Raw genomic sequence first — 25874 nt, forward strand, 5'->3', positions numbered from 1 at the left:
CATAAGTACCAATCTATCCTAGTTCATATTACTGTGAGTCTATCCTGGACATCTCACTGTTTAATTGTCTTTTGTTGTAGCTGCTGTACATAACATGCAACAAAGTCAACAGCATAAAATAAAATAGGAACATTTAGTAAACATGTCATTCAAAGAACAAAGGCAGACAACAAAATGTTATTTCCAAACCTGGAGACCATAGTCCTCTTTCAAAATCCAGTTCATCCAGCGTCTGATACACTGAGGGCGTCACAATGTTGTGAGAATGACAGTGAGACTGCGACATCTTTTGGGATACCAAGAGTGTACCTGTGCAGAGAAAAAAGGAAGAACAAGAAGAAAAGAAATTCTAATTAACTGACAGATTCAATACATTACTTCTTTTTAGCTGTGAACAGTGACTGATCTGCGACCTTTCTAATTTACATCAGTTTATTCATTATACGAGTCAAAGAGTTTCCTTTTTCTGAACTGTTTCACTTTTTTTCAGCGCATCTTGTGGCAATTTATAATGGACAATACAACTTTTTTCCAGACACGAGTCTTTTGACTGGATTGACGCAGCCCATCACAGATTTGGTCTTGTGCCAACCTCTTCCTTTCAGAGCACCTCTTGACCCCTATACCCTCAATTATTTGTTGGGTTTATTCCAATCCATTCCCTCCCCTACTGTATTTAACCTCTATGGCTTTCTCTAGTACCATGGACATTATTAACCGATATCTTAACTCAGGCCCATCATCTTGCCCCTTCTTCTTGTCAAAGTTTTCCATACATTTCTCTCCTTGCCAATTCTGTGAAGAACCTCCTTATCTTTTTTTATTTTTTTTTTATCACACACTATCATTATATCACAGCAATGTTTCATATTATTAATGACTTCTCACTAAATGTTGCCAGATTTGTTTGCAAAACCCTTAATTAGAAACAAATTCATACCAAATGGAAACTCTCTCTCTCTCTCTCTCTCTCTCTCTCTCTCTAACCTCAAAAACAAACTCAATGAAACAAGAGTGAAAGTACTGACAAAAATGAACTGCTTGTATTTCATTACTGTTGATGGCCTTGTTTTCACCAAGCGAGGTGGCGCAGTGGTTAGACACTGGACTCGCATTCGGGAGGACGACGGTTCAATCCCGCGTCCGGCCATCCTGATTTAGGTTTTCCGTGATTTCCCTAAATCGCTCCAGGCAAATGCCGGGATGGTTCCTTTCAAAGGGCACGGCCGACTTCCTTCCCCGTCCTTCTCTAACCCGATGAGACCGATGACCTCGCTGCCTGGTCTCCATCCCCACAACAACCAACCAACCTTGTTTTCAACATTCTTACTGTGGCCAAGCCAGAGAGGCCTTATGTACATACATTCTGTGTATGGCCATATTCTGTGACATTGTAAAAATATTTCTTTGGTTTTCTTTATTATCATTGGTACTGTGCCACTTTTTGGTTCTAACAAAAAGAGAAATTTGTGATTCCCGGCAAAACAAAATTGCCGACGTCAACTCTCAAACACATTATCAATTTTCAACCTAGCCAGACACCTTGCGCTACACCATAGGGACCAATTAAAGACCTAGCCAACACAAACCACTACAACTGTAAGATTTCTGTACGGGCTGTATCACAATTAGTGGCAGCCACTTAGGGCATCAGATTGAGACAACCAAGAACGTGGTTGTGTACAATGCCATCACGACTGGCACAGGTAACAGAAAACGAGAAAAAGGGCTGTAGGGAAGCTTGTTTTGAAAAATGTTCTCCAACTGACTGACTGGTACAGCTCAGTATACCAAACATTCAAGCTTCCAGGAGGGGTCCACTATAATACTATAACCAAATCTCTGACTTGATAATGTCTGTAGCAGAATGAAAAACTCCAGTAAGCATCTACTAATTTAACTATTAAATTAGCCAGAGAGAGAGAGAGAGAGAGAGAGAGAGAGAGAGAGAGAGAGAGAGATGGTTATAGCACACGTTCAATAACACATTTACATTCAAGAACTAAGAACATGAGTCAACACAGATGGTAGTGTTTAAAGTCACATAGTACAGGTCCACCTCTCCCTTACAATGTCACAGCAAAGTTGAGGAAGGAGAGAACACTAGCCAAAATCTGTAACAGAGTGTTATACAACAAGGAAGAGTTAACAATTGTTAACACACATAACTTTCATATTAGTAAGCTGACAATACGTATACTGAACAACAGAATCACACAATTCTACAAAAATTTTAAGCATGTGAAATTTTACATACTCACCATAAAGTAAAAAAAAATTGGTCTAATGTTAGAAGAATGGTCGATGCAATGTCCAAATAGGGTTGCTTTGAGCACCTTGCCCACAAGAACTGACAATTCTGTAACCAAAGTTTCTTTCAAGAACATTCAGCACTTCGATTGGTGTGTGAGTAAAAGTATGACCATCTTGACCCACACGTCCACCGTATATATGGAGTTTAACTTGTGCTTTGGCTAGCTCCTTTTGTGTTAGACCAAAAACTTTCGTTTCTGAGCCATCTGCGTTACCTTTCACAACAACATGCGGCATATTTTACACTTCACGCTGCAATGTCCACACAATCTCTGCTTCTCCAGTGCTGCATACAACACGGTAGCCCAATTCGCTCAACGAGTTTATTACATGAATAGGTGGACCTATGAAATAAACGTAACATTTTAAAGTAAGTAGTGTAAGTTTGTAATTTTCACATTCACCACTACATCAAGGCTATCAACGTAAATCTAAAATGATGTCTGCTACATTCATACTACGCAATATTAACACACACAGTAATGTTACGTAAAGTGCATCCTAGTCGCACTCCTCTACAGAACAGAACTCTGTAAGCAAATTAACGCTGATACTCGTCATCATAACAAAACGCCAATAAAAATTTACCAGTACTCCTCTTCAGAGAATATAAGATTTTCATTTGAAAGTGATGCAAAACGTTCACCTTAATACAGCAGTTTCCATTTCATGAAAGCAAACTCCAGAATTATCTAGTCTTATTATGACACCGTGATTTTATACCAGTAAGAACTGAATGTCCCGAAAACATATTAAAAGTACAACTGTAAGTTATTACAATCCATTCATTACCAGTAACGTCAATCAATACTTAGAAGTGAATACACACCTCTTTTCCACCAAATACCAATTTTGTATACAACTTTACAAAAACAACAACTGTCCACTGACAGCCTTTCAACACTTCAAGCAAAGATGATACACTACATTCATAACAAACGATACCGCGAATCGATTGTAATGGGAATCTACCCACAAATTAAAAAAAAGGCCAATTCGCTGCTGTCACGTCACGTCAATTCGCTTAGCCAGTACCGAACGCTGAAAGTGAAGTTATGAATCACCATCCGTAATACGAAAAATCTGAGTATAACATACGAATTTGGGAAGTAACAACGATAAAGTTTATTACTGTCCAACGCAAGCTTTATAACGTAAATTCTAGTGGTAAAGTGCTGAGAAATGAAACAGCATTTCAAAATATCTACATTAATTGCGAAATTATATACAAACACATCATACAACATTTATAAAGTAACAAACAGAACCTATTTCCCTTGTCCAATATGTTTTTTTTTTTCCCTTACATAGAAAACTATTTTTCTCCATCATTAGAGTTACTTTTGCACTTAAAGTGTTGTTTAATGAATACAGTTTCATCAACTTATTTCTTATTTATATCCAGTGTGGGCGTCAGTCCTGTTCTGATGTAAAACGTAATTAATTTTTCGCTTTCGAATATTGAACCTCACATATTGAAGAACACTAGATGGGAAAAATATCCAAATCGTCATGGAACAATTGTAATTTGTCACGAAAACAAAACATAACACTAAAATGAAACTCAAGAAGACTGAAAAGGCACAAAAACCACTACTATACAATTAGTGAACGCAACAAACGTAGGTTAACCTCCGATGTTAGCACACATCGATATTGTATTCCGAGCCGAGATGCAATGGCGTGCTACCGTAGCGACGAAGCGAAGGGAGTGGCGGGCGGATCGCTGTCCGGCAGAGCTCGCTCTGTTGGAGGCCCCATCCGGCCCCCCAACTACAACAACCCGATAGCGCGTTTTGACGACGAACAACGGCCTGCCGTCGATGACTGTCGCGGAGACTTTGGACGTAGGAGGGCTCCAGACCCCTCGCCCACTTCCACCAAGACCAGAGAAACCGCTGACGGACGACCTGTGGCCGAAAGCAGCAACAGCGCGCCGAGCGATCCCAAAAATGGGGGCCCAAAAGCCGCAGCGGAGACAGACAAGAAACTCCAATTTGTGATGGGGTTCATCTGTGGAGGCCAAAAATCGAAGAAACAGGCTGAAAATGCGGCTTCAGAGTGCATCTGCCAGAAGCGTCCTGCCAATGCTATCCTGGATGCGACCAGAAAGCACCAGCACCTCTAACGGCTTGCCAACTGTGCACACACAGAAGAAGACATCACAGAAGGGAGCCAGGACACTGCCCGATGGATTTATAAGCACACTGCCAGTGCAGTTGTACTAGCAGCAGGTGGGGTAAACACTGCCAACTGCTTCCACAGCCTTCCTGACACAGCAGGGGAGGCATCTAATGCACAACAGCAGAAGAGGGCGCCCCCTCCCCAACCGGTTGTCATCCAGCGAGGGGACACCTTCATGGAGTTGGAGACGAACATCAAGCAGGTGATGAAGTGCATCTTCATGATGTGGATGGTAGGCCAAAACCTGTACTGTATAATTACTCACACTGCGGATAATTACAGATATGTGATGGACCTGAAAAAGCATGAAGAACTCCACTTCTCCACATATTAGTCCCAGTCAGTGAAGATGCTGAAGGTGGTTTTTCAAAAACTGCCCTGCAGCATGGATCCTGCCTACCTCCGGGAGGTGCTACGTCATCCACACCGCATTGTGGATGAAATTGCTCAAAGACAATGACATGCCTCTCTTCCTAGTTGTCCTGCATGACAATCCTGTGGACAGGAAAATATTCAAGGAGAAGAGGGTGGTCAGTGCAAAAGTCAATTTGGAGAAACTACTACGGTGCAGAAGAGGACCCCCACAGTGCTTCAAATGTCACGGAATTGACCTCATTGCAAAATACTGTTAGATGGCTCCACACTGCAAATGCACAGGCAACCACCTCACCAGGGAGTGTCTGTTCCCCAAAATGGACCCCCTAACCCGCTACAAGTGCAGAGAGACGCATGTAACCATCTATAGGGGCTGCAAGGCCTTTAAAAGAGCAGCAGCCAGAGAGTGATCTGCTCCCTCCTGGCCCCCTCCCTCTGGAGATCCAGGGGCATGGATGGCAGACAGAGCAGCCTTGCATGATGTCGGCACAGTACCAGCAGGAGAGCCCACGCCAGCAAGGACAGGAAATTGGCACAGAAGGCAGAGAGGGCGGCCAACCAGCGACACCAGTGCTTTGAAACCTGCCGAGCAAGCGCTGCCTCCACCGATGCAGATGACCAACATGACAAGTGTGCCTAGCGAAGCTGCAGAGCTGTGTGAGATGCTGCAAGAGTTTAAGGATATACGGAATGAGTTTTTCGATGAAAAAATCGATTTTTGGGTAAATGCATTTTCGAAAAATTTAGACTCTCCCGTTTAATATCATGTATAAAATATTTGGACGACATGAATAGAACTGTTTTAAATAATTTTTTAAAATAATTTCGACACACGATGTTCCGCACCTTGTATATGAGACGCGAAATATACCTGATATAGACAGCCTTGCCAGAGATATAATTGAGCACAAGAGTTAGCTTTTCTGTTAGCTACACTGCTAGACAGTTGACAATAGATTCTGCACCATTTGTATTGCTTCCTTTGTGAGTACATCCATGTCATTGTTGTGAAAGTCGTATATGGAGGAGTCATTGAGTTTTCTTTCCTTCAACATGCCAAGACCTAGTCTGAAGGTATTTAGAAAGCGTGTACATTGGCGCAAGAAAGTAACATGTACTAAAAATTCGTCTGATTCATCTTCATCAGTATCTGATGTCCCAGTAGCGACTAACCTCAACACCAGTAGTGATACATTGAGTGATGCTGCTGCCACTACACCGCAAAGTGCTTCAAGAAGAAAACTAGCTGGAACTGAAGAATACTACAAGAAACTAAATGCTGGGACTACAAAATATGAGGTAATTAACGTCTCTTTATTATCAGACATTTTGGAGAACAATGTGTGCTGCAAACAATGTGGAAAATGTGGTGTTTAATTGAAAACAAACTTACTTTTAGGACTTGCTTGTGAATTAGAGTTGATGTGCAGTTATTGCAAACACAGTGTTACTTTCTTTGATTCCTCACATGTACTGCAGATACAGGTAAACTATACGGTATAAACATTAGACTGGTTTATGGATTACGGTGTATAGGAAAGGGCAGGGGTGCAGGTACCATGTTGTGTGGTGTGATGAACCTCCCTCCTCCACCTTCAAAATTTAACAAACATATATTTACAATAGGCTCTGCTGTAGAAGATGTGGCACAGGAAAACATGAAAGATGCTGTTGAGGAAGCAGTTGTTGAAAATAGTAACAGCAGAGACTTGCCCATAGCTTTTGATGGAAGCTGGCAGAAGAGAGGCCACACATCTCTGAATGTTGTTGTAACAGCTACAAGTGTGGACACTGGTACGGTAGTTGATGTGGCAATACTTTCCAAGCATTGCAGATGCAAGGAGAAAATGAAAAATAAACATGGAGTGCATGGCAAATTATTATGGGCCAAGTGGTGGTATGGAAGTTGCTGGTGTAAGAAGTATTTATCAACGCTCAGTAAAATGGTACAACGTTAGATACATAAATTATCTAGGAGATGGTGACTCAAAGGCTTTCAAAGAAACTGAGACCCTATGGTAACAACGTGAAAATTTCCAAACTGGAGTGTGTTGGCCATGTTCAGTAAATGATGGGATCAAGACTTCGACGGCTCAAGGCTAGCATGAAAGGCAAGAAACTGAGCGATGGAAAAACTTTAGATGGGAAAAATAGACTGACAGATGCTACAATAGATCATATTCAGAAGTGCTATGGTCTAGCAATAAGACAGAATACAGCATATGCAGAATTAATGAGAAGAGCAGTCTGGGCTCTGTTTTTTCATACAGCTTCAAACAATGAGAATCCCCAACATGGGCTACGTCCAAAAGGAGACGATAGTTGGTGCAAATACAACAGAGGCATGGTAACTAAGAAACAATAAAATCACCCTCATCACCTGCCACCTGCCATAATGGATGAAATAAAACCAATATTTCGAGACCTCGCAGATATTAGTCTACTAAAGAAATGTCTTCATGGCGGGACTCAAAATCCAAATGAGTGTGTGAACCATGTGATATGGAATAGACTACCTAAAACTGTGTTTGTGGGTATAAACACACTTCACTTTGGTGTTTATGATGCTGTTTCATCATTCAATCAGGGCAATATAACAAAGTGCAAAGTTCTGCAGAAGTTGGGGCTCTGTGTAGGACTATGAGCTGCCGCAGCTATGCTTTGTTTGGACAAGGAACGGCTCAGGTCTTCAGATAATGCCATAAAAGTATATTCAAAGATGGCTAGACAGCATAGCAGAGCCATCAAGAGGAAGCTGTTGGATGATTCTGATAATGCAAGCTATGGAGCAGGCTTGTACTGAAGTAAAAACTTTGAAACTAATTTCCCGTAACTTTAGTTTTTTTCTGTATAAGGTACATTTTCTCAGGGCCTATTTATAGTAGAAAGATGAAATTTTCTGTAGATGTTCCTTAAGACCTTCTAATATATCTGAATAAAAAGATATGTGGAATTATTTTGTATTAATGGATGTAAATTTTAAAATACTTGTTAAATTGTATAACTTTTTTTAACATTTACAAAAAATAAAATATCTGAAAAACTATAAATTATTTTTTCAAAATTAATAATTCAGCATAAAAGCAGAACATATGTATGCGTTCTGTGAAAAAATCAAAAGTATCGTCCAAATAACAAATGAGAAAATGTTCCTAACTTTTATCTCAACTTAACATTGTAAGCATAGGGCGTTCCGTATGCCCTTAAGCAGCTCGTCCTGTAGTTTCCACAGATGATTGTATCTGTACTGATTGCAGCCAATCAGGACACCAACACACAAGCATCCCCAGCCGCACATCATGGCTAACACCCCTATACTGGGGCTAACTCTTTGCTTATTGAATGCGAACAGCATTAGGGATCAAGCTGGCGAGTTTGAGCAGTTTCTGCATGATGAGAACATAGAAATCCCCCTAATCAGCAAAACTTGACTGAAACTGGGAGAACATGGTTGAGTACCAAACTTCTGGTGCTACCACAGCTACCGAGAGATGGCAAGTGGTGTAACAGTGATGTATGTGAAAGTATCACTATGCCAACATCACTTCCAGCTGCCAGAGTTGAACACAGTAAAGGTTACTGGTGTTGTGGTCAACACCTCAGCGGGCGAGGTGAAGTCTGTGGCTGCCTATCGACAACCAGGATGCTGCAACTGTTCAACTTCCACATGTTGATGTTGATGCGAGGCAACTTATTCATCTGCGGCAAATTTAAAGCCAAGCACCCGGAATGGAACTCCGAGGTGACAACAAGGAGCGGGAGGAGGCTACTGCACATGGACCAACAGCATGACACCATGGTGCTGGGGCTTTTCAACCCCGCACACTATCCCAAGCATGGCCACTCTGCTGTCCTGGACATCACAATCATTAAAAGTGCTGCCAATGATGCCATTGCAGCTGCACATGTGGCGTTATCATTTGACCACTTCCTGGTGATCTTTGATTTTGCCACTGATGGAATTGCACCACTGGACGACCACAAGCAGTATCGCAATGCTGACTTGGACCACTTCTGATACCACCTAGAAGAGACAGTCAGCACCATAACTGACCCAGAGGCTGAGGGTGCCAACACAGCTCTTGCCACATTTATGAGCCTGACACACGAAGCAGCAGCAGCAGCCACACTGTGAGGGCAGAGACGGCAGCAGAAACTTTCAAAGCAGCTCCCACTAGACATTCTCCAGGCCATTCGGGAGAAGAATTGCCTTTTCTGAGAGTGGCAGGTCACACTACAGCTGGCAACGTAGGCCACAGTCAACAAAATGCGTCACAAAATCAAGTACTTGATTGCAAATCACCAAAACCACGATTGGGCCGGCAGAGTTGCCAATCTCTGAATAGAAGACAGACCAGCCTGGAGGATAACAACAAAACTTCCTGCAACAACCAGGGGTTCTGCTGCTCCAGGTCAGGCATGACGTCATCGCAGAGCCTGACATCCAAACCGGCGCATTAGCCAGCATGTCAAACTTGTGGAGCAGCATCTCCTGTGTTCCTCATGCACAGAGAATTGGACGACGTTATTGAGGGAATCATGGAAGAAGAGGTTGTATAGCAACTTGCGTGCCTACAGAGCGGGAAGGAAGGTGGGTGTGGCAATATCAACATTGAGATGCTGAAGATGCTGTCGCTGAATGCTGTTCAACTACTTACAAGAGTTTTCAACTCTGTGCTTAGGACCTGCAACTTCCCAACTGCATAAGACATGCAGAAATTGTAGTAGTCCCCAAGGTCAGAAAAGACTTGCAGCTGGTGCAAAACCACCATCCGATCAGCCTGCTGCCTGCAGTCTCGCAGATATTTGAGAGGCTGTATATCACGGGGCTGTCATGATACATCAGGGAGGAAGGCCTGCTCGCTGACTAACAGTTTGGCTTCAGGAGGGGCCACTCTATGCAGCAGCAGCAGCTTCTTCAAGTGTGGAGCAGGCGATGGGAGCACTGGAACATCAAAAGTATCTTGGGGTGGTACTCCTGGATGTTTCCAGGGCCTTCGACAGCATGTAGCATGAGGGCCTTGGGTATAAGCTACTTAGACAGGGGTACCAGTGTCGCACACTGACTGTGGGCACATTCCATGTGCATGCTGACTAAGGGACATTGACATCGTGTCTCATTGCAGCTGGAGTACTGCAAGGGCCCGTCCTCAGCCCCTTGCTTTACCCACTTTACACCCCTGGCGTCCTAAGAAGCAGGGGGTGCAAGTAGCACTCTGTGCCAACGACACGGCATTGTATGGATGCGGCATCAATGCCAGGTTGATGCATCACTGCCTTCAGTTGGACTATGACATCTTGGGAGCCTGGGTCATGAAATGGCAGATCAAGTTTAATGTGGCCAAAAGCTAGGCAGTGATATTCACATGCAAGAAGATTCCTGCTGACCTGCAGCCAGTCAGCATTATGGGAGGCCCCGACTCAAGGACGAACACCTGACGCTACCTAGGCATCACATTGGACCGGCATCTAACGTATGGAAGGCACATCATATCAGGGAAGTAACAAGTAAAGTGCTGGGCAGAACGTGCTTATTATACCCGTCACTGAACCCAGTGACGACTCTACTCCCATATTTCAACTTCACACTGTACCTGACACTTTTCAGGCCAGTGTTGAAGTACGCTGCTGTAGTGTGGGAAAATGTAACCAACATGTCAATCAGAAGCCTGCAGATGGGCCAGAACAAGGCAATTATGCTAGTGCTACACGTCTCATACGACTTCAGCATTGGAGAGCTCTGCAGGTTGGAAGGAATCCAGATGCTAAAGGATCCATTCCAGCAAGAGGTGCAATGATTTTAGGCAAACGTGCAACAATCGGAGAATGCCCTTCTGTGTGACTTGGGCAACCAAGTTCACTGGCACACAACCAAGACATGGCCTGACCTGTTGTCCGCATAAGCACACACTGCAGCATGAGAAGAGAAGATCTCACAACTACTACGCAAAACAGACAATGTTCCACAATGAGATGAATAAGCCCATCACCCCGAGGACAAAGTAGGAAAGGCATCATGGGCTCATACTACAACTCAATGAAACCCAAAATTCTATGAAATTGTGATACGATGCAATGCATCGACATTGTCGAAACTTACATCCTGAGAAATGTTGACAGGCTGTGTGAATGCCACCGCTTGAAATGAACTGTGGAATGTATTAACAAGATGAGATGTCATGTGAATCAGCCTTTGAGCTTGTCACACTAGACCTCAAAGGACTGTCACGTCACATCGCCGACACTTCAAGGCATGTTCACACTGGACATTGCGTCACATCGATATACTTAGTCCATGACCAAACTTTGAAAGTGAGGTTATAAGGTACTATCCATGACACAAAAATTGCATTGGAACAGAGGAACTAACAATGGTGAAGTTTATTCATGGCCAAATCAAACTTCATAGTATTTGATGTTCTTGGTGAATTTTCTGTTGCAAATTGCTGAGGAGTGAAACAGTACTTCAAAACATTGACATTTATTCGCTAATGAAAATTTATACATACAAACAAGAGCACTCATATGATAGTTAGCGGGAGAGGGCCGCCAAGACCTTGGGGTTCGGAGTATATTTAATATTTTGCGAGATTAATGTCTACTTGTAAGGAACCATGAAAAGTTCCAGCTCTGACCCTGTTAAAAACCCAAGCAATAGTATCTTTTAGTCATTGTCTTGACAGGAAAACACCTGAATTCACTACTCTTTTTTTCCTTTTCCTGAGAGCGAGGAAGAGGAGGAGGAGGAGGAGGAGGAGGAGGAGGAGGTGGTCCCCTCCCCCTTCCTGGCCCCAGGGTGTTGGCGCCCTTCCATACATAACGCATCAAACAATATTTATACATGGTTAGAGCCTCTTTACCTTAAAATGAAGAGTACGTAACAGTATTTATTGCTAGACTTGGTAATCTTGTAGACTCTGTCCACAACTGTCAATCGGGGTAATAAGGAGAGCTGAAATGGCATTTGATAACTTTTTTTTTTTACGAAATATATAGATTTATGGCATTCTTGTTCACCCCTAGCAAAAATTAGATCTTTAAGTGCACTGAAAAATAAAAGGCTGGACTGATTTTCTGAAGAACTGACAGCAATCAGAGGAAACATGCTCATATTGTAGCAGATGCATAAGCATGCCTGTACCCAAAAAACAGGGCAGAGAGAGAACATTTATAAGTTACATCATAAATGCAAAAAATTCTACAAAGCTAAGGTGCTCCTGGCAAAAGCCTACAAGCGGAAAATTATATAGAAAGGGGGCCATCGAAATGCACATAAGCAGTTCTGCTCCATCCTGAGGAATTACATCCTTACTTTTTAAACTTTGTTAAAGGAATGGGAAACAGTCTCAAAGCAACAAGTTCAGCTGCAATGGATCTCATTGGAGCCTCACTGCCAGGTAACCAGGTATTTCAGTGGAGCACTATCACATCTGCATGTATTATAAAAGCTGTATCCAGATTTTCAAATTCTTAAAGTATGGACTGCTATTGCTTGTCAAATTATGTCATTAATAAGACAATGCACTTACACTCTACACAAGCAGCTTTTATTTTTAATAAATTTGTAGAATTTGGAGTATTTTCAAATTCACTCAAGGTATCAAGAGTTACCCCAGTATGTACACACACACACACACACACACACACACACACACACACACAAAATAAAGAGCTGCTTCAAAAAAAGATCTCTGATGTAACAATCAGTTTGATTTTTATGAGTGAAGGAACACAACAGTCACCACTCAGAAATAATGGGATCAAACTTTAACGGACTTAAAGACAAAAACATACTAACACTGGTATTAGTGCAAAAAACAATGCAAATAACTATCTAACAGTACCAGAGAAGTTCTTAGAACATAATAAACAACATAATAAAATCGTTTAACATTACCACACTGATATGACTTAATATATTACTCATGTGTGAATGAAGAAATATGAAAAACTAACATTAAAATAAACCAGATGTTTTCTTTTCTCAGAAAATGCAGGGCCCTTGATACAACTGAACTGGACAGATGCGGCATAACAGATACTGAATGCATTTTAATTAAGAAGGAAAGAACTTTATATGTAAAATGGTAAATGAAATCATTGCAAGTAGAGGGAAAATGAACAGCATAATTCCATGTGTGGGACCATTGTCATCACCAGCAGAAACAGTAGCATCAGCTTCTCATACTGATATTGTGAAAAAGAAAAATGTTTTGCCAATGACCAACACATGGAAACACAACATTCATCTAAAATTACCTGATGTGCTGAAGTTGTGATCTTACTATCGAAGATAACATCATCTACAAAAGAAGAGGGAACATCATCTGCAAAAGATGAGATATCAACCACAGGATCAGTAGTATTTCCAGCATCGACAGCAACACAGTAATAACACTGCAAACATCAGCAGTAGATCTTCTAACAGCTGCTGGGGCATGGGATCCATGGGAAGGAACACCAGGAACAGGAAGCCCACACAAAGGGACAACATTTTTGGTACAGAGACGTAGGAAAAAAAGCAATGTAAAAAATAGAGCAACAGATCCAAAAAAACTCAATTTAAAAATATTGTGTCAAAATTTCCACTATGTGTCTAACAAATCAGAATTAAAAGTGCTATCAGTTGCAGAAGTACCCAAGATTTTCATAATGACAGAAAATGGTTTAAAGAAGAGCGAGGTTTTCACTCTACTGGGATACAAAAATGTAGAATATTGTTGCAGAACTGAATGTAAAAGTGGAGGAATAGCAGTACAAGTAGACAGCAAAATTGAGGACTTTAAGGTACTCCACAAAAGATCTCAAATTGCACAGGTTCCTTGCTTTGATGCTGCAGCAGTACAAATAAAGTTCATGGGGGAAAATACCACTTAATAGGACTATATGGATCACCCAACTCGAGCACTGAAAACTTTTCATTGGAAGTTGATGTGCTGCTGTATAAATTCATGAACAAACATTTTTGTAATAATAACAGGTGACTTGCATATAGAAATGCTGAGAAACAGTGGCAACATGAGAAATTTTCTTGACATTATGGGGATATACAAACTCCAGTTTCAAGTAAAAAGTCCAACAAGATATACAGAAATATCAAGCACAACAATACACCACGTTATGTCAAATTTACCTACAGGTTGTCAACACTGTTATTTCTGACCATTTTGGAAAAACAACTGAACTGGGAGATGATATAAAAAGTGAGGAAAACATAGTGGCTGAATTTAGACATATTAAACTACAAAATTGAGTAGGGTAGAAGTTTTGTTAAAAGCAGCAAAGTGTGATTATGTGTATATAGGGGCCAGCAGAGAAAAGAGCTGGGAATCTTTCTGTGATGTATTAAGACACCAATACATGTACATGTCCTAATGTATGTAGAACTGTTAGGGGTGAACCAAACAAAAAAATCACACACCATAGAAATTAAAAAAAAGTGAGAGATGAAGTGATGGAGCACTATGAAAATTATCAGAAAGATACAGGACAAGACAGTCACGAGGCTCGAAGGTACATGAAGAAAACACACACTAGAATGATGAGAAGCAAAGACTAGACACCAAAAACTTGAAACACAGACTTCTCTAACATCTCTAAAACAGTCTGGAATTATATAAATGAGAACAGAAAAGAATCACATGACTTAAAAGATACAAATATAATGCTGACAAGAAAGGGGAACAGATCCACAACAAATGTGTAATATCTTCAATCAGTACTACACAACTATAGCAGAGAAGCTTCTACAACAAAATGTATCAGTAACAAAAAGGATACTGTGCTAGGTATCCTGCAATGCCTCTAACATTCCTGATAAATTTAGTAATGTTTAAAAAGGAGCAAGGTACTTTCAGTATTTAAAGGAGGGAATAAAGAAGATACAGGAAACTGCAGACCTACTACTATCACGACTCTTCTGCCTAATATATTAGAAGTAGTGATTAAGGATAGAATTATGAACTTCACAGAGAAACAAAACAAAACAACTTAAATGAAGCACAACAAGGATTTAGAAAGGGGAGATCCACTAAGACTGCAGTGGCAATCTTCATAACTCACATCACAGAAGCCCTGGATTATCAAAGGAAGGTATCTAGTGTATACTTAAACCTTTCATATGGTTTTGATTGTGTCTGCCATAAAATTCTTCTAGAAAAGCTGGACTGCTATGGTATAAGAGGAAAAGCTCTGGACAGTATAAAAACCTTTGCTGAAAACAGAAAACAGTGTGATGAAATAAAACATAAAGTCAGAAATACTGACCAAGTGAGGTGGCACAGTGGTTAGCACACTGGACTCGCATTCGGGAGGACGACGGTTCAATCCCATCTCCAGCCATCCTGATTTGGGTTTTCCGTGATTTCCCTAAATTGTTTCAGGCAAATGCTGGGATGGTTCCTTTGAAAGGGCACGGCCGATTTTCTTCCCAATCCTTCCCTAACCCGAACTTGCGCTCCGTCTCTAATGACCTCGTTGTCGACGGGACATTAAACACTAACCACCACCACCTCAGAAATACTGAGAAAAATGTCTGATTTCCTGCTTGCTCAGGGTTCAGTACTACAACCCCTGCTCTTTACCTTGTACATAAATGATATGCCCACTGCAGTAAATCGAAAAGTCATTATGTATGCCAATGACACAACTTTACAAGTAGGTAGTGACCAAATGAAGGATTTGAAAAAAGAGTGCTGATGAAAACAAGCAAATGGCAGAATGGTACTTTACAGAAAACAATTTATTGGTCAACAGGAAGAAAACAATGTATACAAAATTTGAAACCAACAGAACTAACAGCTCAGAGGACATTATTCTGGGCCTTCGGGATACAGGCTAAGACGAATGTACTGTAACATGTTTCTGGGGATATAACTGGGAAAATTTCTGGCTTGGGAAAACCACATTGATAAGATCTTATCAAAAAGAAGTACAAATGCATCCTTAAAGAAAAAAATGTGCTCTACAGTGGACAAGGAAACTCTGCTAAAAATGTACAATGGACTTATCTTCCCATAAATACTGCATTGTACACCAACATGGGAAGGAGTTGCAGACACACACTTTCAAAAGATTTTAAAACTTCAAAAGAAAGCCATACAATGCACAGCAAAAAAGACACAATTCGGATCATGCAAAAACAAATTTAAAGAATATGAAATGTTAACTGTACCAAGTTTTAACTGTCCGAAACAATACTTCTTTTAAGGTAAATAGAATAGCACCTTTAAACAGAGATTTTCCATGACCACAAAACAAGAACTGGAGAAAATGACCACACTTGCAGCAAAGGATTGAAAATGACAGTTAGGAACTCTACAAATGCAGGAAGCTTATTTCACAACAGACTGCCACTTGGCATAAAAAGGAACTGACACTTTCAAAAGAAAACTGAAGGAACATCTTATCTCTGAATATTGGCATATGGTGAAGCAGTACTTGCAGGCAAATCCATAGGACAAATGTGAATTGAGTTGGAAATTGAGTAAAACATTTCTTTTATTCATGTGGAAACAAATTTACTGACAGAAGAAAAAGCAAAAGAAAGTGTAGTGCAGAAAATACAGACGGGAACACACAGATTAAGTGTATTGGTGCAAATATGATTTAAATGTGTTTTACTAAGTATAAATGTCCGAATATTCTGCAGTATGGCTAATATATATGATCCAAAAAACAGTTTTCCATTTGTTTAAATGTATTTAGTACTTTCAGCATATGGAAGAAATATAACTTTGTAGATTTTCCTTATGTATGCAAGACTTTTGCATAAATAATTGCACACTGTTAGTACACACCATCAGTATTTCTTACTCTTTATTATCTGTTAACTTTATCTTGAACACTTTTGTTATGTATCAATAATAAATTTCTCAAAAAAACTGTTTATTTTGTATAAAACTGGCAACGTGACATTTCTAATATCATTGTGAAATATGATGTATCGACACAAAAATAAACTACGATTTATTAAGCTACACTAAATTACATTATCTAAACAAAGCATTAGATTGTGTTGCTGTTGACAAATTGGAGTTTCAGGGGTTGCATGGGAGCACATCAGCTGTGATGAGTTCTTATTTAAGCAACAGAAAACAATTCTTTCTCAGTCAGAAATGTATATTCTCCCTGAATGGAAATCGGCACAGGTATTCCACAAGAATCTATTCTTGGACTCTACTTCATCCTTACAGCAATCAATGATTTGCATATTAACACAGCTCACTCTATCATATGTTATGCTGGAGATACAACAATGCTTACTGCGCATCAGGGAATTTCAGCTTCGAATAGCACAACAAGAAAACCTCAATACGGCTTTGGACTGGTTTGCAGCTAGAAAACTCCTGCGTAAAGCCAACACAGCCCAACAATGCCAAAATGAAGTAGAAAATAGGTCAGTAAAACTTTAAGGTATTTAGATTGAATCCAAACTTTTCTGGGGGAACATATCAATCACGTATGTGTAAAATATCTCTGGTGTCATACCTCATTATTATTAAACTTCAGGATGAGGTGAGCTCGGATTACCTCAGTGTGACATATTTTTGGACTATTTCAATCGCGAATGGCATATAGTCGCACATGGGTACACTACTCTCACATAAAGTAAGTTTTAAAAATATTAAAAAAGTCTTACACACTGTTTGTAAAACAGGTCATACAAAGTACTGTATCCTCTTTTTTCCAGGCTCAGAATACTCAGAATTATAAATTTATACATCTATGTGTCTGTGCTCTATATTAAAAATAATATTTCAGAATTTGCCCCTGCAGGGAAATTCATCATCACAACACCACAGCTAAGGCTAATTTAGATATACCAATGCAAAGGTCAGTTTGAACATGAAATTCGCACAAAGTGATCCCACTCAAAATTTTCAACAAATTACTAATCTCTGCTGATTCTATGAATCTCCTTTTTTTTTCAGTTAAGTGGTACAGCTAACTATCCCATTTTCTCATATTAAAGAATTTTTTAAGATGCCTATAGTTTAGTGTGTTGTTATATGCTGTGGTCATGTCTAGTACGTAAACTATTGTGGTGACTATGTGAGATAGTGAGTTGGCATGCGCGATCAATTGATTGCCACCGAATATCAAGGAGTTCAGACACCTGCCACTCGGAGCGCTGCTTCACACTTATTCCTCACCATGGCACAGATGTTCTATGAATTTCGTGATTTAACAATTAATTATTCTGTTGTTATTGACTAGTAACTAGTTCTTCCACCACTGTTGAAGGAAATAAATGTTCTTATTCTCGTTCCCATTCAAGTTAATTTTGCAAAGTAGTTGGAAGCAATGCATGTTAACTTGTAGCAGCGAATTGTTGAGTCCAATAACTGCCATTGGTAATTCAAGTGCCCAGCACACTCAAAATAAGCCGCAGCCTCGTAACTGTACCCGTACCCATACGAGATTAGCGACACTATAGTCTACTGACATTAGTTTTAGTGTTATGTATGTATAACTACATTTTGTATTATACTCCAGTGATGAAGCCTGTATCATTGTAAAATGATCAATGGTAGACAAGGGCAAGGAGGGGGAGGGGAAGGGGGAAGAAAGGGAAAACTATAGTGTATTCAGGTGTTTTTCTATCAAGGAAACGATTAAAAGTTGGATTACACAGGTTTTTAATATAGTTGGATCTGAAAAATTTGTATGGCTACTTGAAAGTCACCATTCATCTTCCAAAATGTTAAAAATATACCATCCCACAAGTCTTGCTCCCCCTTCCCTTACAAACTATTGTATAGGTCCCTTGATGGTGAATAAAAATTCTTGATTCTTTATGATTTTTTTTCTTATGCAACAAATAACGTTATAAGCAACTATATTTTTCCCCTACAACTGAGCTGACGTTTTCACATAAAAATGTTATTTAATGAAAATTTCCTCATCAACATGTTCTTAATTATCTGCTGTGTATATGTCAGCTCTTTCTGTTACAGTAAAACCTAAGCCAGTTTCTGTTTTCAGACATCTGGCTTCTCCATGTAAGAAATATCGAAGTCATCATGGAATATTTGCAATTTGCAACAAAAACAAAGTAGAATAATAAAATAAAGATTATGCACAAAATCCACTACTGTAAAATGTGTGACTGCACCGAAAATATAACTTCTGATCTTAGTAGAGAATGACATAGTTCCCCTTACCACCGTTACGGTCAGAACATTCTTCCTGAGAAACCTTGATGACAACATGATGTGACATTGACAACTTGCGCAAAAGCCACCATTTGGAACGTATTGTGGACTGTTTGATGTGGTATGATGTTACTATGAACTGGTCTTTAAAAGACCAAATTATAATTTCCAATATATTCTACATTATTTGAAAAATTAACAACAATGTTTAAATGTGGATGTCGCATTTCTTGGGATTTAATTTTACTTACAATGAGAAAAAAGAAGCATTTTTAATGCATAGGGTACTTGGCTACTGCATTGTACAATGACACTACAAGTTGTGTCTACCCTCGGTCTAGTTCCTAATATGCAAGTATGGCTCCAGTCATACATAGCATGACGAGGTTCGGAGGGACTTATGAAATTCACAGGTGGTTTTTTTTTTTTTTTTTTTACATGATGGCAGTCTGACATATGCAACCAACCACAATACCGTTATTATCATCAAATGAATATACCAGTACAAATAAATTAAATTCACTAGTGAAATGATGGTCTTTTTCTAACTGTGTTACAGAACTGGTCTCTGCTGTTGACAGCAGAATCCAAAATCATGCTGTGAAAAAGACTCTTCTTCTGAGCTACTACTGGCACTCAACTCATTTATGAACATTTTGCACAAAAAAACTTCTTCCCGTTTCATTAAGTAAAACATATACAGCAATATTGCAGTTTCAGAATCTGATGGCACTGCTACGGCTCTACAAGGGGACATAAAACTACGAGACAATCTCCACATAACAAGTACGAAAATTTCCTAGGTGGCAGCTCAAAAACTCAATTCAAGAACGGGCTGGTTTAATTATCACAAAACTCAGGTGGTAAAGTGTGGTATGTACACCCCTTATACCACCATCTACAGAATAACTGGCTAAACGGGGACATTTCTGGAGGTTTAGTACGTATTGAGGGTTACTGCACCCAGACTGTGAAGCTACCATTGAAGTTGAGTTTGTTATGCTCAGCTAAAAGTTGTGCTACCAAGTGGTAAACTTTGTTCTTGGCAACAGTTGGCAGTGGCTATCCATCCTCGTCATCCTATTCACTGCTCTTACGACTGCATCGTGCACTGCTCTACTTTTCACTTGTCCACTGGACCGAAGTTACAAAACTTTCCTAGCAATTAACTACTACATTTCACCCATGAATCCATCCACCCGACCTCACAGATTGCTCCTGCCAGAATTTTATGACCTTCCTTTTTCTCTTTCAGGTGTGACAATAACTTATACATGATTAAATATCCTCATATCACAAAACTCCATTGCCCACATTGATACATGCAATCTGAGCATGTAGCACCTGCATCACTGGCCCTGCAGTTTACTTTGCTGGTATGCTTCTGGCTGTGGTATCTAGTTTCACCAGGATCTTAAGTAGGAGCCACTGTGGAGCTGCAATTTGCACGAAATTGCTATTGCTATTGCTATTATATGAAGTGTCCATTTGGATGCACTTCTGGTGTCTTGACCACACTTTTTATAATAACAAATGTCACCTTACACAGTTCGAGATTCTGTCATTTTCAAAGGCTATAAAATGCAACACAAAATTGGTATCAGAAGATTTGAAAATATGTTACATTTCACCACTGACTAGAGACACAGTATAAGGAGTTGAATATGGTTTCTAGCTTAACAGTGTTATGTCAACCATGTAAAATCATTCATTAGATACATTGTACCTCATCAGCATTCTCAGTCATGAGACAGGTACAAACTGCTATCAAGGGACAAATTGAAATCAAAATGGACTAAACTACTAGGCAGCTCTGGATACACAGTACATGCTGTATTTGTTCACATATGACTGCATTTTCATTGTTACATCATGTAAAACAATTTCGCCGGTAAACAATTCATGGAAACCATTCTCCAATGTTCTACAAAAAGATATTGTTTTACAAAACAATGTGTAACAGATCTTTTGAGTATACTCTGCTGCCTCAAAGAGAGCTCTTCCAATGTACTTTTCTCAACTACTCAAAATATCTGTTACACATTGTTTTGTAAAGAAACACCATTTTGTAAAACCCTGTAAAGTGGTTTCCATTAATTGTTTACTGATGAAATTACTATGAAAAGGAAAGTTTTTACTTAGCATACAGGAGAGATGCTGAGTTGCAGACAGGCACAACAAAAACACTGTCAAACAAAGCTTTCAGCCAAACAGGCCTTTTCTTCTCAGAACAGACAAAAAACACATACATTTTTTGATTTTACTGATCAAATTGTTTTATATAATGTAACAATGAAAATGTAATTGTAAGTAAATAAATGCAGTGTATACAATTTATCCAGGGTCGTCTAGCGATTTAGTAAAGTTGGCTCCCAATTTGCACCTTGGCTTACCTGTTTGCACTCATCTCACAATTGAAAATGTTGATGAGATACAGTGTGTAGTGGTTCAGGGTTTTGTGACACTAGCTATTGAACATCAGTGACAGAGGGGCACAAAGATCATTATTTTGTCAGGGATGGTGGGAGGGAAAGTGACACTTTTTGGGTGGTGGAATGGGTTCTTTACTTGGCTCGCAGATGAGTTGTGAATGAAACATTGGAGGTTCCACTATCAATCATTTCCTGAGACATAAGACCTTTCAAAAAAACAGAGCAATACAGCGTGTTTTACCTTACTCAATTCCTCGCGGCAACAGAATGGCATGGGGTCATAGCATGCACATTCTAGTGACCACTGATGTGGCAATGACTCGTGTTGCAGCGGAGTGCCAGGAGGACGTATTCTTCCCTCAGTACCATGCCTGTGACCCTCTGTGGTGGTGGCACTATCTTCTCCTTGTGAATTCACTCATTATGTTACTAACAAGTGGCTACGCCGTGGCGCAGAGTGCTCCGTCCTGGAATTGAGCCAGCAACCCTCAGGTTCGGCATCTTCTGGCAGAGTTCATCAACCTCTAATTCATGGATAACCCATTTGGTGAGGCCGCAGTCTCTCTGTCCTCACCAGCCACCTGGGTAAGTATTGCACGAGCATCTTTCGGGTAACATTGGGATCTGTGTTGATCTATTGGCGCAGTACTAACATCATCACCTGTTGAGCAGCATAGCAGCTAAGTTGCTGCAGCATCTGCTGACTAAACATCGGTCACAGGTGACGTTTCTTAGTCTCTTCTTTCTCCCCTCAAAGGGCCCCCTAATGCTCGTTTGTCAGAGGTATTGATTCTGTTTTTTTGCCAGTGATGTGAAGTTCCTAGGGCGGTGACTGGTCATGTTTCAGCCCAACATTAGCAGCATAGATCAATGACCGAAGAGTCAGTGTCAACACATGTGCCAGCACCTCTATGCTGGTGTGGTCAGGCATTGCCCTGTCGTCCTCCTCCACATCGCCACAAACATCACAAACATGAGTTCAGTATGCTAACAGTCCCTGGAGCATTGACCGCTAACTCCACTGATCGTCAGCCTCGTTTGACTACTGTCGCTTCCAGTTTTGTGGCTTAATGTGTCAAAGTCTCTAAAGTGTTCACTTAACCTGTAATAAGTTTTTACGTATTTTTCTGCCAGATCTCTGCTTTGAACAACCACAAATAATGCATAATTAGTATATATAATTATTATACAAGGTGTAAATGTATCTAATGAACAATTTTATATGATTGACATAACACTGGTAAGCTAGAAAGCCATATTTAACTCATTACACTGTGTCTCCAATCAGTGGTGAAATGTAATATATTTTCATATCTTTCGACACCAGTTTTGCATTGTATTTTATAGCTTTTGACAATGATAGAATGTCAAAATATACAGGATGCTTCTGGAAATAATAAAACATGTGGTCAAGATATCAGAAGGTTATTAAAGTGCAGCCACTGTGGAGTTGGGAAGAGAGTCTGCAGAGGCAGCAGGTTTGTGAGCAAGACAGAGGGCAGTGCACATAGACAGTGGAATGGTTCCATGTGTGAAGGAGCCTGTGGGGTGTTGCGGGCGAGGGTGCGACTGTGCAGAAATGGCGACCTCGGAGTGGCTAGTGGCTGCTGCAACACTTCATGGGAGCTGTACATGGTAGAACCAGGTTTTGATGGGGTAATGTGTATCATGTCACGAAATTGTTTGCAGCATTGAGCCTGTGCAAGGTGCTCTGTTGGCCACTATTCTCCTGGGTCGTATACACCCTGTTAATTGCTACACATTAAATCTTTGTCTTAATTAAGCACTGTCTTGGCCTTTGGTCTGAATCTTGGTTGTGGTACTCAGATTACTGAGCTTGTCCATAAAATTGTAAGTTGCTTAACTGTTCTGGGCATGCTACTAGTGTATCATGTACTGGCAAATAAAAGAAAAGAATTATATTTTTGCTGTATCCCCAACTTGGGTTTGGTTCTTCCACTCCAGCAGCCCATGTCCTACTACATCACTCAGGATATTTTCTTCTATCCTCTTCACACTTCAAACTCACGCTCTGTTATCCACTTCCCCTTTAACCACTGAATGCTTTCACTCATCCATTTCCTTTGTCATTACCCAATTTTGCAACATCATCCCTACCCTGATGGACCCCTTCCCCATCTATCTGCACCAGCTCAGAAAAGTATTTCTTCTCTTGGCTCAAATCCAGTCTGACAGACTGTTCCCAAAATGCTACCTAAGCCATGGACCTCCCTCAGAGCATAACCATAAAAATCCCCATTTCTGGATCCCACTCCACATTTCAGAACAATTTTCACCTTTTCATATTCCACCAGTCCCTATCCCTCACAAATCCAATACTGCGGAAACACCTCTCAATGGCACGAGCATCAGAAGCACAACCTCTACTCCCTTTGCACGATACTGTAACTGCGCAATCCTTACTACATCTCCAAAACTGAAGGCCTTGTGCTCTAGCACCTCTGAGTTAGTCCATGTAGCACACGTGATAACTGATCCTGAAAGTCTGTCGAGTGAAATACAACGTTTGTAGACAGTGTTCCGACAAAATGGTTATTCTGAGAGACAGATATGTAATGCATTCAGACCCACATAAGTTCAATCTATGAAGCAGAATGAAAATATGAAGACACCCATCCCTCTGGCCTTTTTGCCGTATTTTGGTGCCATGTCGTTCAGAATCTGAAGAGTCCTTGGAAGAGATGGAATTAAGTGTGTTTTTCAACCACCTGCAAAACAGAGGAACCTGTTGGGTTTGGTTAAGGAGGATCTTGGCCCGAGGAAATGTGTGTGTACAAGATTCCTTGTCAATGTGGGGCAGTATAAATAGGCAAGACATGACGCACAGTACAAGAAGGCTGCTATGTAAATCAGCGTCATACAGGCCTTCGTCAGCCAGAGAAGTTGGCAATTGCAGAACACTGTCTGAATACAGGACATCACATGATTTATGAAGAGACGCAAGTTTTATCCCTGGCATCATCTTTCTGGGATTGCGTCATTAAGGAAGCAATACATATCCATACAGCCGATAATCTCATCAACAGGGATGCAGGATTTCAACTGAACACACTTGGAACCCTGCATTGGCTGCAATTAAACCACACTGCGAAAATAAAGATTCTTTGATAACAGACTTGGCATAACACTGGTCTAGTACGTTCATTGGTGAGTAAAGTCTGGCCGCACTGTTGGCAAATGCAGTGCACAGCACACATGCAGGAGAGCCGCTCTGCAATTTTTGGCAAAGGGAGTTTGAATATGGGACCATCCATCTGCAAATCATTGTGCATGCATGATTTCTGCACCTGTACATTCTTCAAGCACGTGTTCTAGAAACAGGACATCAATGTGCAGATACTGTCAGTCATACCTAGCCACCAAGAAGTCTGAACCACCTGAAGATGTCGGACAGTTGCTCTGAAGAAATATTGTGGAATTTGCACAACATGATCTGCCAGCAAACCCATGAAGACTACTTACAACTTTACGATGTTTGCAGAAGACACAAGTATTGTGATAGACAACAAGACATCCCCTGACCTACAATTAAATTCCAACCAATTACTTGAGGATGTCTGAAATCTCTATCAATAAACCTTAGCACAATCAATTACATTCATTTCCATTCTAGTCACAAAAGCTCACAGGAGATACACATTGCACATGATAGCCAGCAGATACAGGGGGTAGATTGTTTGAAATTCTTGGACATACACATAAATAACAGGCTTAACTGCAAACACCACATCCACCAAACCCTGAAAAGGCTTAGTTCAACAACATTTGCCACCTGGGTAATCACGAAACTGGAGGCATCAATGCCTAAAAATCTGCTTACTTTGGCTACTTCTATTCACTTATGTGTTTGGAATAATCTTCTGGGGCAATTCACCACTATCAAAAAAAGTCTTTGCAAGTCAGAAAGAGGTTGTTCGAATTTTGTATGTAGTGTCTCCAAGAATCTCGTGTCACAACCCTTGTATGCAAATAGGAATACTAACCACTATTTCACAATATCTCTTTTCAATCATGAAATTCGTGCTTCACAGTCCTCCTCAAAACGAAATGAATGAAACATACAATCATAACACAAAAAGAAAATGTGACATACACTGTGACCTGAAAAATTTGTCTCTGGTGCAAAAAGATGTAAAATACACAAGCACAAAAATCTTCAATGCACTTCCAAGTAATGTTAAGTGTATACGAGGTAATAATGTACTATACGAAAGTAAGCTAAGTGGTTCTTGCTTGCAGAAAGTGTCTATTTTCTAGAACAATTCTATAGCATAGATACAGGTAGCTAAGATTATTTACCATGTATCATTGGGTATTCCTGAGTCAATACATCTTGCTGCTTTAATTAGATTAATTGGTGATCTGTAAGTCAAGAAAATGATAACTTCCACTC

At 40.3% G+C, this 25874-nt stretch overlaps 1 protein-coding gene across 1 annotated transcript in view; it reads right to left on the minus strand.

Moving 5' to 3' along the window:
• LOC126335909 (ankyrin repeat domain-containing protein 39-like) overlaps positions 1–25874 on the minus strand; it is a 49885-nt gene that overhangs the window by 18870 nt on the left and 5141 nt on the right. Inside the window, exons 3-4 of the mRNA XM_049999382.1 lie at positions 2556–2657; positions 190–309 (exon numbers count right to left, since the gene is read on the minus strand). Of these exons, the coding sequence (XP_049855339.1) occupies positions 190–309; positions 2556–2657 (222 nt within the window). The remainder of the gene's footprint in view (positions 1–189; positions 310–2555; positions 2658–25874) is intronic.

This window comes from Schistocerca gregaria, chromosome 2 (genome assembly GCF_023897955.1).
Source record: "Schistocerca gregaria isolate iqSchGreg1 chromosome 2, iqSchGreg1.2, whole genome shotgun sequence".
Classification (NCBI taxonomy): Eukaryota; Metazoa; Arthropoda; class Insecta; order Orthoptera; family Acrididae; genus Schistocerca; species Schistocerca gregaria.